This window comes from Pan paniscus, chromosome 12 (assembly GCF_029289425.2).
Source record: "Pan paniscus chromosome 12, NHGRI_mPanPan1-v2.0_pri, whole genome shotgun sequence".
NCBI lineage: Eukaryota > Metazoa > Chordata > Mammalia > Primates > Hominidae > Pan > Pan paniscus.
The window spans coordinates 51,185,140-51,197,983 of NC_073261.2; the positions used below are offsets into that span (position 1 = coordinate 51,185,140).

At 44.1% G+C, this 12,844-nt stretch overlaps 1 protein-coding gene across 1 annotated transcript in view; it reads left to right on the forward strand.

The window, feature by feature from the left end:
• Positions 1–3,317: 3,317 nt before the first annotated feature.
• TACR1 (tachykinin receptor 1) overlaps positions 3,318–12,844 on the forward strand; it is a 155,987-nt gene continuing 146,460 nt past the window's right edge. The window contains exon 1 of the mRNA XM_003810318.4: positions 3,318–4,719. Within this exon, the coding sequence (XP_003810366.1) occupies positions 4,331–4,719 (389 nt within the window). The 5' untranslated portion in view covers positions 3,318–4,330. The remainder of the gene's footprint in view (positions 4,720–12,844) is intronic.

The following is a 12,844-nucleotide window of genomic DNA, read 5'->3' on the forward strand; positions in this document are numbered from 1 at the left end:
TACCTATCAGATACTAAGTTTATTACCTGGGTGACAAAATAATCTGTCCACCAAACCCCTGTGACACACAATTTATCTATATAACAAACCTGCACATGTTACTCCTGAACCCAAAATAAAAGTTTTTTAAAAACCATGCTGGTGTCTGTGTATGTGCAAATATATGGGCAAATTGCAAATAATTCATGTTTTCGCTTTAAAAAGTAATATATGAAGTTGGTATAGACTCTTAGTTATTTGTATAAAATATAGTAAATAATTCAAAGAAACAAAATTTTATTTAAAACTTTTAAAAATAAACAAATATGAATAGAAACTCACAACATATATATGCATATGCATAGGAATATAAATATAATCTACTTCCCAGCAATTCCACTTTGAATCTACCCCCATAGAAAGAAAACACCAGGATGTAGAGAATGTTTATTGTTAATTGCCTTTAGTGACAAAAACTGGAAACAAAGTTAATTTTCATGAATAGGGAATTGAATGTATAAATTACGGTGTATCCATAACATAGAAATAATATTTAACCACTGAAAAATGAGTTAAATCTATACCTGTTGACTCTGAAACAGCTGGGCAAAGTTTAGAGTGGGAAAAACAAAATACAGACAACAATGAAAGTCCTATATTTGCATTTACATGTGTGAATATTATGTATGTTTGTATTTCCATCTAGATAGTATCAAAGAGTCTGGACAAATAAGGAAGGATTTATACTACATTGTTAACAGCGTTTACTTTAAGATGTGTGATCCTGTGTTGAGTGTCAAGGAAGATGTTCAGTGAAAAGAGGAACCAAGGGGGAAAAAGGATAAGAAAACAAGAATATCAGCTCTTGGAGGGAAATAGTATGTATGGAATTTTATCTATATATTTGTGCAAAGCTGTAGGGGGAAAATTCATTGCTTTATAGATGGGTGATGCTAGATAAAGTGTCTCCTCATATCATAGGTATGAACCAAAAACAACTTCTGCTACTGTATAGCTGAGGCTTTTTTTTTTTTCTCAATGGTGAACCCATCATTAATATGCTTTTTTTTTTTTTAAGAAGAGAAACTAGCTTTAGCAAGTCATAAGGATTCCTAAGATATGGCTACCAGCCATGAAAATCCCGGAGTAGAAAGAAAAACAACCCCAAGCCAGACTCATCAACACACCAGAGTTGAAGGCCAGGGTAAGGAACGTAGGTGTCCCAGTGCCTGGCACCAGTTCCACCATTTGAGGTGGCTTTGGACTAGCATACCAAGCCTCAAAGTTAGCCGAGGGCTAGGCAGGATGGAGGCAGGGAGAGAAGGCGGGCTGATCTGCGCTCCAGTCCCTGTGCAAACCTGGAAGGTGAGCAGGGAGAAGAACCCCTGATGCCACCCCAGCCCCGCTCTGACCTGCAGGCTCATAGGTCGGCAGTCATTGTGGGACTTTAAGCAGAGTGACAAGGTTTGATTTATAAAACTTCAGCCTGAAATATTCGCCTTTTTTCCACCCTCCACCTCTTCCCATCCTAACTCATTCTTCAGGCTTCTTCATGGATGAGATTTTCTTCCATCTGTACGGATACCCCTCATTGTTGAGGTTAGGTGGCCTACCTCTTCTCTCCTCACTCAGGGCTTAGTACCTTTGGTCATCATAATACCGCCCATTTTGTATGGTTAATTGCTTCTTGTTTCTCTTTCTCCATACTGTAAGTGCTTGTTCACCCCCAGCCCCAGTGCCCAGCACAGTACCTGCTTCAAAATATCAACTTGCTGTACTAATGGAGGATAAATGGATTTATGTTTACTTTTTAGCTATTTCATATTTATTTTATATTTAGCTCTTAGTACATATTTAGATTTTATTCGATTAGCTTTCTTTTTCTCCCTTAACCACTAAGTAAAGTTCCTTTTGAAAACGTCAGCCTGGCTCCAATGGACAGGGAGAAAAAAGAAAAGATAACTTTAAACAGCTTGGAAGGAAAATTAAAGATAGAAAAGTTCCCCCCCCCCCCACCCCCCACCCTCCGCATCCCCTTCCCTCTCCCTTTTCCTCCCTCTCTCTGTCAGCTCTTTGAGATGGTGGTAGCCTCAAGGAGAGATCCAAGGTGGAGGAGGCATTCCCTTCCACAAAGAAGACCTCTTGTGCAGCCGCTCTAAATAAAGGGACGCTGTTCTCTTCAAGGCATCTCTAGAGTTTTCTATGCAGTGTTTACGGGTGCCTAGGAGAACCTGGCAAAGCAATGTGCGGTTCCTATATACGCTAAAATCCCAGGCTCCGAAAAAATACAGAGTGAAACAGCAGATTCTCCTCCCCGGCGTGGGATCCAATTTTTACCCGGCGTAAGTGTGTAGTAAATTTCCCAGCCTTAAAGCACTTCCCGAGCGATGCTTTGAGCGCTCGCGGTACCAGTGCGTAAACGCCGCTCCCCGGCTGGCGCGGGTGTGCGCCAACTCCAACCTGCGCGCAAGTCTGCCGGTGCGCGCTCCAGTCCCACAGCTCCGAGTCCCCGCAGTGAAAGGAGGGGGCGGTGCACCGGGGTAGATGGGCCCCTGAGGACTCCCGGGGTTCAGTTTTCCGCGGAACTCTGCCTGCAGCAGTCTGGCGGGAACGTGCTGCGGAGCTCATCCCATCTTGGCTTCTCCAAAAGGGTTTATACGGACTGGCGAGTCTTTCCCCTGCCTCCTCCAAGTGTCTGGCACCAGTTCTACCGTTTGAAATGGTCTTCGACTGGGATACGAGGCCTCAAAGTCAGAAGACGGCAGGGCAGGATGGAGGCGGGCAGAGAAGGCTGGCTGACCTGTCCTCCAGCCCCTATGCAAACCTGGAAGGGGAACAGGGAGAAGGACCACCGATGCCACCCCGGGCCCGGCTCTGGCCTGCAGGCTTGGCAGGCGCGGAGGCGGAGGCTGCCAGGTCCCCGGGAGGCAAACGCAGCGCCGCAGTGATTGCTGGCGGAGAGCCCAGAGCCGCGCGTCTGAGCGACAAGCTGCCTATGAGTGTGGCTCCTGCGCTCACCAAGATTCGCAGGGAGCTCAGCCCTGTCCCCAGTGATTGAGCAGAGGCTCATCCAGAGGGGTCAGGTGGAGGGCTCAAATGGAGCTTCTCCTGGAACGAGGGGCCAAGTCACCAGGGTGGCTGAGGAAAGTGTCCTCAAAGCTTAGAGTCTGTCACTTCCCAGGTGAATCTGCTAGCCAGGTAATGGAGCTAGATATTTTGTGGGGGTGTTTCCTAAACACAGCCTCAGGAAAGTTGTTTTCGGGACACCTGGACCAGGGAGTCGTCGCCTCTGGCTTCTCGGTAGCTGGAGCGCGGCCCGGAGCGCGGCGCTGGCACATCGCCCCCACACATGCCCGTTTCCCATTGCCACAGGCAAGCCGCCTCTGCAGAGCTGTCGCAGGGCTCTGGGCTTCATTCCCTGGAAGTTGATTGTCGTCCACTCCAGCTGTTTCCCAAATCCTTCCTTCCTCCCAGCACCCCTAGTGCAACGACGATTCCAGCTGCGGACCGCATCTGTGTCAGTTACTTCCAAGCCACCTACTGCCCCCTCGCGGAGTGCGTGGGGCTCCCGGCTCGCAGACTCCCACGGCAAGTAGCAAGCAGCAAAAGGCGTGGTAGCTGCGGCGGTGGAATGAGACAGTTGTCAACAGCTGGCGCAGCTGCCGCGCTGCGCACCGGGACTGGCGAGTACGCAGCCCAGGTACTGCCCCTTCCCAGTGACGTCTCTGCAGGGGGTTATAAAAGCCTCGTGCGCAGCTAACTCGCGAGCTGAGCAACCCGAACAGAGAGGTGCCCGCGAAACTGCAGGCGGCGGCAGCGGCAGCAAAAGCGAAGGAAAAATCTCCAGCTGGATACGGAGCTCCAGAATCCTGGCCATAGGCTCAGAACTTTTACAGGTCGCGCTGCAATGGGCCCCCACTTCGCTCCTAAGTCCTCACGCAGCACGGGGCTTTGCCTTTCCCTGCGGAGGAAGGGGAAATAGGAGTTGCAGGCAGCAGCAGGTGCATAAATGCGGGGGATCTCTTGCTTCCTAGAACTGTGACCGGTGGAATTTCTTTCCCTTTTTCAGTTTACCGCAAGAGAGATGCTGTCTCCAGACTTCTGAACTCAAATGTCTCCTGAAGCTTGAAAGTGGAGGAATTCAGAGCCACCGCGGGCAGGCGGGCAGTGCATCCAGCAGCGTTTATATTCTGAGCGCCAGTTCAGCTTTCAAAAAGAGTGCTGCCCAGAAAAAGCCTTCCACCCTCCTGCCTGGCTTTAGAAGGACCCTGAGCCCCAGGCGCCAGCCACAGGACTCTGCTGCAGAGGGGGGTTGTGTACAGATAGTAGGGCTTTACCGCCTAGCTTCGAAATGGATAACGTCCTCCCGGTGGACTCAGACCTCTCCCCAAACATCTCCACTAACACCTCGGAACCCAATCAGTTCGTGCAACCAGCCTGGCAAATTGTCCTTTGGGCAGCTGCCTACACGGTCATTGTGGTGACCTCTGTGGTGGGCAACGTGGTAGTGATGTGGATCATCTTAGCCCACAAAAGAATGAGGACAGTGACCAACTATTTTCTGGTGAACCTGGCCTTCGCGGAGGCCTCCATGGCTGCATTCAATACAGTGGTGAACTTCACCTATGCTGTCCACAACGAATGGTACTACGGCCTGTTCTACTGCAAGTTCCACAACTTCTTCCCCATCGCCGCTGTCTTCGCCAGTATCTACTCCATGACGGCTGTGGCCTTTGATAGGTGAGATTAGCCTTTGTGAAAAGGCGAGAAAGTGCTCATAGAGGACCATGGCATTGCTGTGAGGTTTGGAATTGGGTGGGGTATGGGTCAAGTGGAAGATTGGCCACTCTGAGGGTTTTTTTACTGATCAACTGAGTCATTTGTTGATGGGGAACTTCATCTTATGTATTTCAACTTTTTTTCCTCTTTTTTACCCATCACTCTCTCTCTTCCTTTCAACACACATCCCCCTTTTCTTCATTTAACTCCCCTTTCTTCATCTCTTCTCCACTCATCTTCCTGACACTTTCAACTTCTGCTTTGCTCCTTTCCATATATTCCTTCTCCCCTTTACCCTTGCAGGCTGCAAACAATACCTAGGGTTTGGTCAAAGGACTAGACCCTGGAAGGGGCTTTGTAAATTCCTCCAGGCCTGTTTTTCTGTCAGACAGCCTCTTGTTGCCTTCCTGTTTTAAGTACACCTAGAGGATTCTGGGACTTTCTGCTCCCACTGCAACTCTCCAGTTTGTTGTTGTAGTTGTTGTTGTTGTTTGGTTGGTTGGTTCGTTGGTTTTTGTTTGTTTGTTTGTTTGTTTGTTTTGGATGTGAAAGAGCATTTCATCAGTATCATAAGATACTCAGAATTCTAATGCAGTTTACTCTGTAATGCTAGGAATTCTCATTCAGGAATGAGAGACAGTTATACTATCCTTAAGAAACTCCACGGATAGGGATCCAGGAAGCTTACCCAAGAGGTGTTCTAAATTTCTCCTGCAATGTAAAATGTATGTATTTAGCCTGTCTCTATCCACAGAGAAACATGCTTGGCAAAGGCATTTGAGAGCTCTTCTGTTCCTGCAACCAACAGGTTAGGGTTCCCAAAGCTGACTGAAAGTGAAAAGGTTGGCATTTCAAACACTGGGGATGGTATTCTGGAATGAATGGCTCTTCAGGTAGCATGATGGAAAATTGATTATTGGAGCACAGCTCTGTTGGCATTGTCTCCTTTGTGAGTATCTTAGGTCTCCAATGTGTATGTCTATGTGTGCACAGGTGTTAAATGTTTGCCTGGGATGTGAAAGTATGCTTAAAACACCTACCACTGTGATTTTAAAATGGAGTCTTTTGATGTCCTTCCTGAGATAACTGAATGTGAGAAACCCAAAGAAGGAGCTAGGAGAAAACTTCAAAAAAAATTCCAAACTACTAACCCTCTTTGCATAAAGATTGTTTATAACTTGCAAATTATTAGAAGTCTTTTTTAGCTCCTGTAGTCAATGAACACTTTTAAAATCAGGGAAATCTTCATTTCCATCCTTTGCAGTGGTGTCCAAATACTGATTTGTTAGTTCCCTGTACATCTCTCTATATGCAGCTCCTATGTGCTTACTATGTTTTATGTAAAACAAATTGTGGAAAATCAGTTTGTATTTTAAATGTAGATGGTAAACCAATTACTCAAAGTGGGAGTGAAATGAATTATTTTGCAAATTTATCTTTTGTACTACACTGGTTTTCAGATATTCAGTTTGCTGAAAGTGAGGTTCACCTGTAAATCTTTCTGCATTGACATGCTCCTTTAATCTCATAGCAGCTTCCTTAAACTTAAAAAAGTCCATAGCATGATATAGAAGTGAATATCAGGGTAGTGAAACCTGATGCCAGTTCAGCCTTACAAACACTCTCTTGATGCCCCCTAAATTAGAGGGCAAGTTTTTTGGGGGGTTTTGTTTGTTTGCTTGCTTTTTCTGCACTGGGGCTTTGCACAAGCTCTAGGAAGACCTGTCAGTCAGTGTGAGCTGGAGCATTCAGTAGCTGATGGAGCACCAGCAGACAGCTCTCTCTTTTGGCTTACACAGACACATGTTCTGCAGCCCTGATCTTTCCTCTGGAACTTAGAAGGTTAGGGGTGGGGATAAGGGTCAGAGTCCGCACAGTGGATTGGGCAGGGAGCCAGATTTCAGCTCCGTTGTTGTGTTTCTCTAGGTAAACCACCGCAGAGCCCTGACCCTCTGTGATACCTGCTCAGTGAGACCAAAAGGTCTCGGATGCCAGAGCTTTAGGAAATGACAGCAACAGGGAATGTCACCATGTTTCCAACATGCAGATACAGCCCAGGGAGGTTACCAATGGCATTCCTAAGATTAGAGTTCAAGGTAGAATTAGGGATGAGACTTCAGGTCTCCGTCTCCATGTCTGCCAAGTGCTCCTTCTATTTTTTCTTGCTCAGCCTGGTGAGCACACTATAAACTCACCCCCTCAGGCCTTCCAATGAATGTATTTCCTGCATGTGTGGTCATCCATTCTCTCCCAAGAATGTATTGGAAAGAAAGGGGGCTTTAAGTCCTCTCCCTGTAAGTTATCTCCCTTTTCTCCAGCATGGAAATGCAGACTTAGAGGAAATATTAAATCAGCTGTTTGTATATTCCTTGAATTTTTAACAGACAACCTTTGAATCAAGTCTTTAAAAATAACAGCAATGTGGTTTTCCTGATTGTAAAATTAAACCTGTTCACTGCAGAAGACTTGGGAAATATGAAGAGCACAAAAATCCAATCCCCCTTACCTAACCGACCAGAAGCAACACCTGCTAACCTTTGAATTTCTCTTTTATGACTATTATACTACATAATTGAGGTTAGATTCTATATAATTTTGTAGCCTACATTTTTCCATTGGTATTAATGAAAGACTTTAATAACACCTTCCTGTGTTATTCAAAAGTTTTCAGAAACATAATCTTAATGGCTTCATACTATTCTATTATGTGAATATGCTATTATTATTTACGTAGTCATTTCTCTACTATTGTGTATTTAGGTGATTTCTAGATTTTTGCTATTATAATTAATAATCTAAGGAATATTTATATATGATAATTTTGTTTTGCCTTCTTATTTCCTTAAGATAGATCCCAATAAGTAGAATTACTACATCAAATAAAATGAATTTTTAAAAAGCTATATCTTCTCATTTTAAAGGATTTTTAAAGGAATTGTTGAGTCAAACTATCTTGGTAAACTTTGTCAAATTTCCTATTAGAATCAAGATATATGCGGAGAAAAAACTTCAGTTGCAGATTGCAGTACTAATTTAAATGTTTCCTGTAGTCTTTCTACAGGAAAAGTGGGGTGGGGTCAGGGAAGGAAAAAAAGGGATCGGGAGAAAGGAAGGGAAGATAGGAGAAGGAGGGGAGAGGGAAGAAAAGTGGGAGGTGGGAAGGGGATAGGAGAGGAGGGGAGGGAGGAAATATCTCCATTAGAAAGAGTTTTATTTTTTGAAGGCAGCGGTTACCTAGAATTTAAAAATGTTTCAGAGACAAATGTAGCTAAATAAGATCAGGTTTACCTCTATCTAAACTCCAACAAATACCAGGGATTTTAGCTATTGAAACTCTATAATTTCTCTGACTTAGAATTTAAAAATTCTTTACAACTATAAAACTAAAAGGTATGTATGATGTTTCATGAAATTTGAAGATGGGGGACACAGAGAGGTGATGACTCCCCCCTCAACAGCCCCGTTCCCCTAACCCCCATTTTCAGGAGTTAGTTCTATTATGATGCTCTGGCAAGTACTGTGGAGCAGAACCTAAGAAGGGAGTAGAGGAAGGGAGGCAATCTCCAAGCCCTGCAGGGAGCTGGGGAATGGGCAACAGATAACCTGATTTGAAACCATGCACATAGCAACAGGAGCAACAGGGAGGTCCAGACAAGCACTGGCCTGGTATCACTGTTTCCCTACCTGGTAGGGGCAAGCATAATTTCAGCAAAATGAAAGGTAGCAGTTGCTCACTCAGACTCCAAATAAAATGGTCTCTCTGAGACCAAAAAATATAGTTGCCCAGAGAGAGTAATGGTTGAAGGCAAAAGAGGAATTGAGCTCTCTGAGAGAGCTGATAATGCAAAAGAGGAACCTAGAACAAAAACATGAATAAATCACAAAAACTTTGTCCACTGAACTCATGTCTACACACTCTGTCCCAGCCATACTCAGCTACCAATTTAAATATCCTGCTTTCCAGGTCTCTATTAGACCTGCACTCTATCCTTGAACTTTACCTTGTTGGTTGAACTGCAATCTCATTGTTTATCTCAGAGCAGTCTTTCATCACCCCACCTGGAGGGGGAATTAAATTCCAGGATCCTTTGCACTAATTCGGATGGCCCTGGAAACCCATTACCATGCACTGCTGTGATGCTGTGAATGGCCATTCACTAGAAGCTCATTGGCCACAACTGGCCCTGTCTTTTCCAATGTCAGCATTGATGTGGATCAAAATGGAGTTTGTTAATTCTCAGATGGGTCATTTAGATTTCAGGGCCTTTCTTCAAGAGGTTCAACGCCCACCTCCTCTCTGGAGCTGCTCCGTTACACTTGCCACACTCTCTCCCTACTCCTGGGAGCCTGCAGTGTCCTGAATGGTCAAGGGTGTTACTTTTTTAAAAAACTGGAAGAAATCATAGTTTGAATTGGAGGCAAATAAAGAATAATTCTCAACATAAAAGCACATAGCACAAGCACAAGACACTGTTACTATTATTGTTGCTGAATTAGAATGAGGATCATGAGACAGAAACACCATCAAACTTAGATAAAGATATTCAGTCTATCAAGTGTTGATGCCATCAAGGTAAGGTGAGGTTTCCTAACTCACAGCCTTGTTTATTCCCTCAAAGGGCTATATATGAAGGCAAATAAGACTGATTTAGAGGTAACTAAAATATAAGGTATTAAGTAAAATGTTTCATATGGGTTGTACAGATATATTCTATAGGAGACAAGAGGAGGGACATCCTGCCCAGCAGTGATGAATGATCAAGGAAGACCTCAAGATAGGGCAACTGAGTTGGGCCTTGAAGATTAGATAAGATTTTTAGAGAAGTTGATTAAAAAAAAAGAAATGACCTTTCAGGTAGAAGAAGCTGTATGACAGAAGCATGGAAGTCAAATGTTGCAAAGTGCCTCAGGTCAATGACAGACTGATTCAACTGAAGTGAATTCACAGGTGAATCAGGGAATGAATTGAGGAGTTGCCCAGAAGAAAATGCGAATACTCTATGTTGAATTTGACGTGAAAATATAGCGATTAGTTGGAACGCCTGACAAGAAACTTGAGAAGTGAGGCTAGAGAATGACAAGCCAGGGATCAAAGAGACAATATCAGCACGGAATGGTAAGAGGAAATAAAATTAGATGGCAGTGAAGGGAATGACCTCTTTCCTCATCCATCCATCCATCCATCAAACCACTATTGAGCACTTACTGTGTGCCATATTCTGAGGCAGTAAGACATTGCCTTTGCCATTGTGTCTCAGTCTTTGGAGATTAACAAGGTCACGAACAGCATATAACCCAATGCAATCAATGCCATGCAGAGGGAGCAGAGTTAGAGCAAAGAACTCCCTTGGGAATATGGGAAAGACTTCCTGGTAAAAGGAGAAGAAGAAGAAGAGGGAGGGCAGTAGGGGAGCGAGGAGGGAGGGGAGAGAAAAGAGAAGGAGGAGACAGAATGAAAGGGAATGAAGAGAAAGAAGAGGAAAACGACAAAGAGGAAGAGGCAGCAAGGCACAGGGAAATGAATGTGGAGTTTTGTGTTTTAATTAACTTCAAGAACGCTGGATTGGGAATACTCATAATAATTTATTAATATCCATCATTTGGAAACTAGAAAGGAAGTTTTATGTTAATAAAATTGATAATGATATCTTTTATTTATGTTCCCTCCAGTCCATTGTCTCATTTAATCTTCATCGTGCCAATGAGGATTCTGTTTCAACCTGGAAGAGCGATTAGAAACAATTTCTTTTAGCATTGCCCTCCCACTCTCCACCCCCTCACAGCTTGAAGACCCATGCAATTTGCTTTTATGTGCCTTAGACATCTGCCTACATGCTCCTGCACTTGGTGGCTTTTGGATGATACCTCATTTAAGGAAAACTGTCGTTGGAGGCAGAAAAGCAATATAAGAGTCCTATCACACAAGAGAAAATACTAGAGGCCTTTTTGACAATTTTCCACCCAAATAAAAGTTCAACCCCACAACTTTCCAAACAGGGCCATTGTAAGAGTACCAAACTCTGCTCAAATATTCTACTCTATTTTTCCCATTTGTTAAATTCAATAAATTATTAAATCATCACAAAATTCTTCCTTTTCTTGAAATGAAATTTGCCTCTTTGGTTTTGGACTATTCCTACTTGTCTCAGGCCTCTTCCACGTAGCAGGCTTTCCAGTAAGTATAAGGATAAGGTATTAAGCTTCTATTTATCTTGAAGCATCCCCAGCTCTGGTTAACTGTCCCTGGTTCCTCCAACTTTACATCATCATCATTAGTCTCTACTGGTTATTTCCATTTGTTAATGGCCCTCTTAAAAGGAGATGACCAGAACAGAGTTACCTTACTACCATCACTCTGTCTAGCATCACCTAGACACCTAGGACTGGCATCCTCCCTAGTGACCTTGCTGTCCTCTTTGACTTAGCTCAGTGCTTATACTAAGATGCGGTCCTTGACCTGCAAGTCTAGCTGAGGGGTCCTTATATTTCCACAGCATTTATCCCATGGTGTTGCAACTGTCTGTACCTTGTCTATCTCTCCCACACCTCCCTGCTTACTAGATTGCAAGCTCCATGAAAACAGGGATCCCTTATTTTGTTTCCTGTTCCCAGAACCTATCCAAGTGCCTGGCACAGAGTAGGTACTCATTAAAATGTGTGCGTCATGAGCAAACTGACCATGCTTCTCTTCTGCACACATCAGCCAAAATCTAAAAACCAGACCCGATGCCTCAAGCAGACCGTATAGCACACTTACGATGCTGTGCCTTGATGCAAAAGAAAAACTGGGCCAAATTTCTCCCTACCATAAAGGTTTGTTACAAAATAGAATGCTTTTGATTCAGAACCCCCGTTCTAGAATAACCATGGTTTCTAACTCACACTTACTTCTTCCACACTCCAGTTGACTGAGCCCCACAGGATACCTGACCCACACCTTGCCACCCTCAACAGGTATTGTGCCCCAGGAAAAGACTTCCGATTGGAGGAGGTGCTTATCATTACCATCTTACTTCCCGTCTACCCAGGCATACCAGAGACTCAGAGAGATGAAAATGATAAGCACCTCCTCCATCTTATGGACCCTTCTCTGGCCTAACTGCTGTCAACCCCCTGGATTTTTCTCTAACACCCCCCACTAGCAGCAGGTGCACTCTCTCCTTTACTTGTCCTTGCTGAGGTGAAACCAGGAGAAACCTACCCTCCACCCAGCCCTCCAACTCCTGCATTGTTCACACCATATAAAAATACGATAGACACAGGAAAATTCCAGCATGAAGTGGTGCATGTGAAGTCCCATGTATGTGAGACTGACTGGGGAACTGGCTTACATTGCGCCAAACTTCTCTCTTGCCACCTTGAGAGACTTCAATTCCACCTCAGTGGAAGGGGAAATATGAAGCTCTCTGGATGAGGAGCACCAAAGATGAAGAGGTGCTTTATGATGACCTGGAGACATACGAATCAGCATGAGTTTTAATGCTACATATGAACTGCTCAAGGAAATTTGTCTAAGCAGCCCTGGGCCTAATCCTCTGCCCTTCTCTTGTATAGTTCTTAATCTACTTTCCAATTCAGCTTTATCACTATGTTTAATATTTGGGATTCCCTGTTGAGTGCCTTTCATGTCTTTTGTATGAGCGCACCCTTTAATAAACTTACTCCTAGCCTTTGGCAGTAGAATGGTTAGGAAAGAGCCCAGGCGATGGGTTCCAGTGCTGGTTCTACCACTTAGCAGCTATGTGTACATATGCAAGGTATTTAACCTATCTGGGCCCCCAGTTTCCTCAACTGATAAAATGGTTATAATGAAACTTACCTTGTAGAAGGTAAGAAGAGAGGGAAAGATTTGAAAAGTCTGACATCCACTAAATACCACTAAAATACCAATTAATAGTAATTAATATTATGCCCTCTAGTAAACTCTGACACACAATCATATCCATTATACGTGTCCATTCTTGTCTCAGCCTCCTCCTGGATTCCTTCTACATCAAGTACAATAGCTACAGGGTAAAACATTTATGTTCTTCCCCCTAAAGATGGTAGTTTAAAACTGTCCTGACTGGGTCAGCAAATCTCTTGC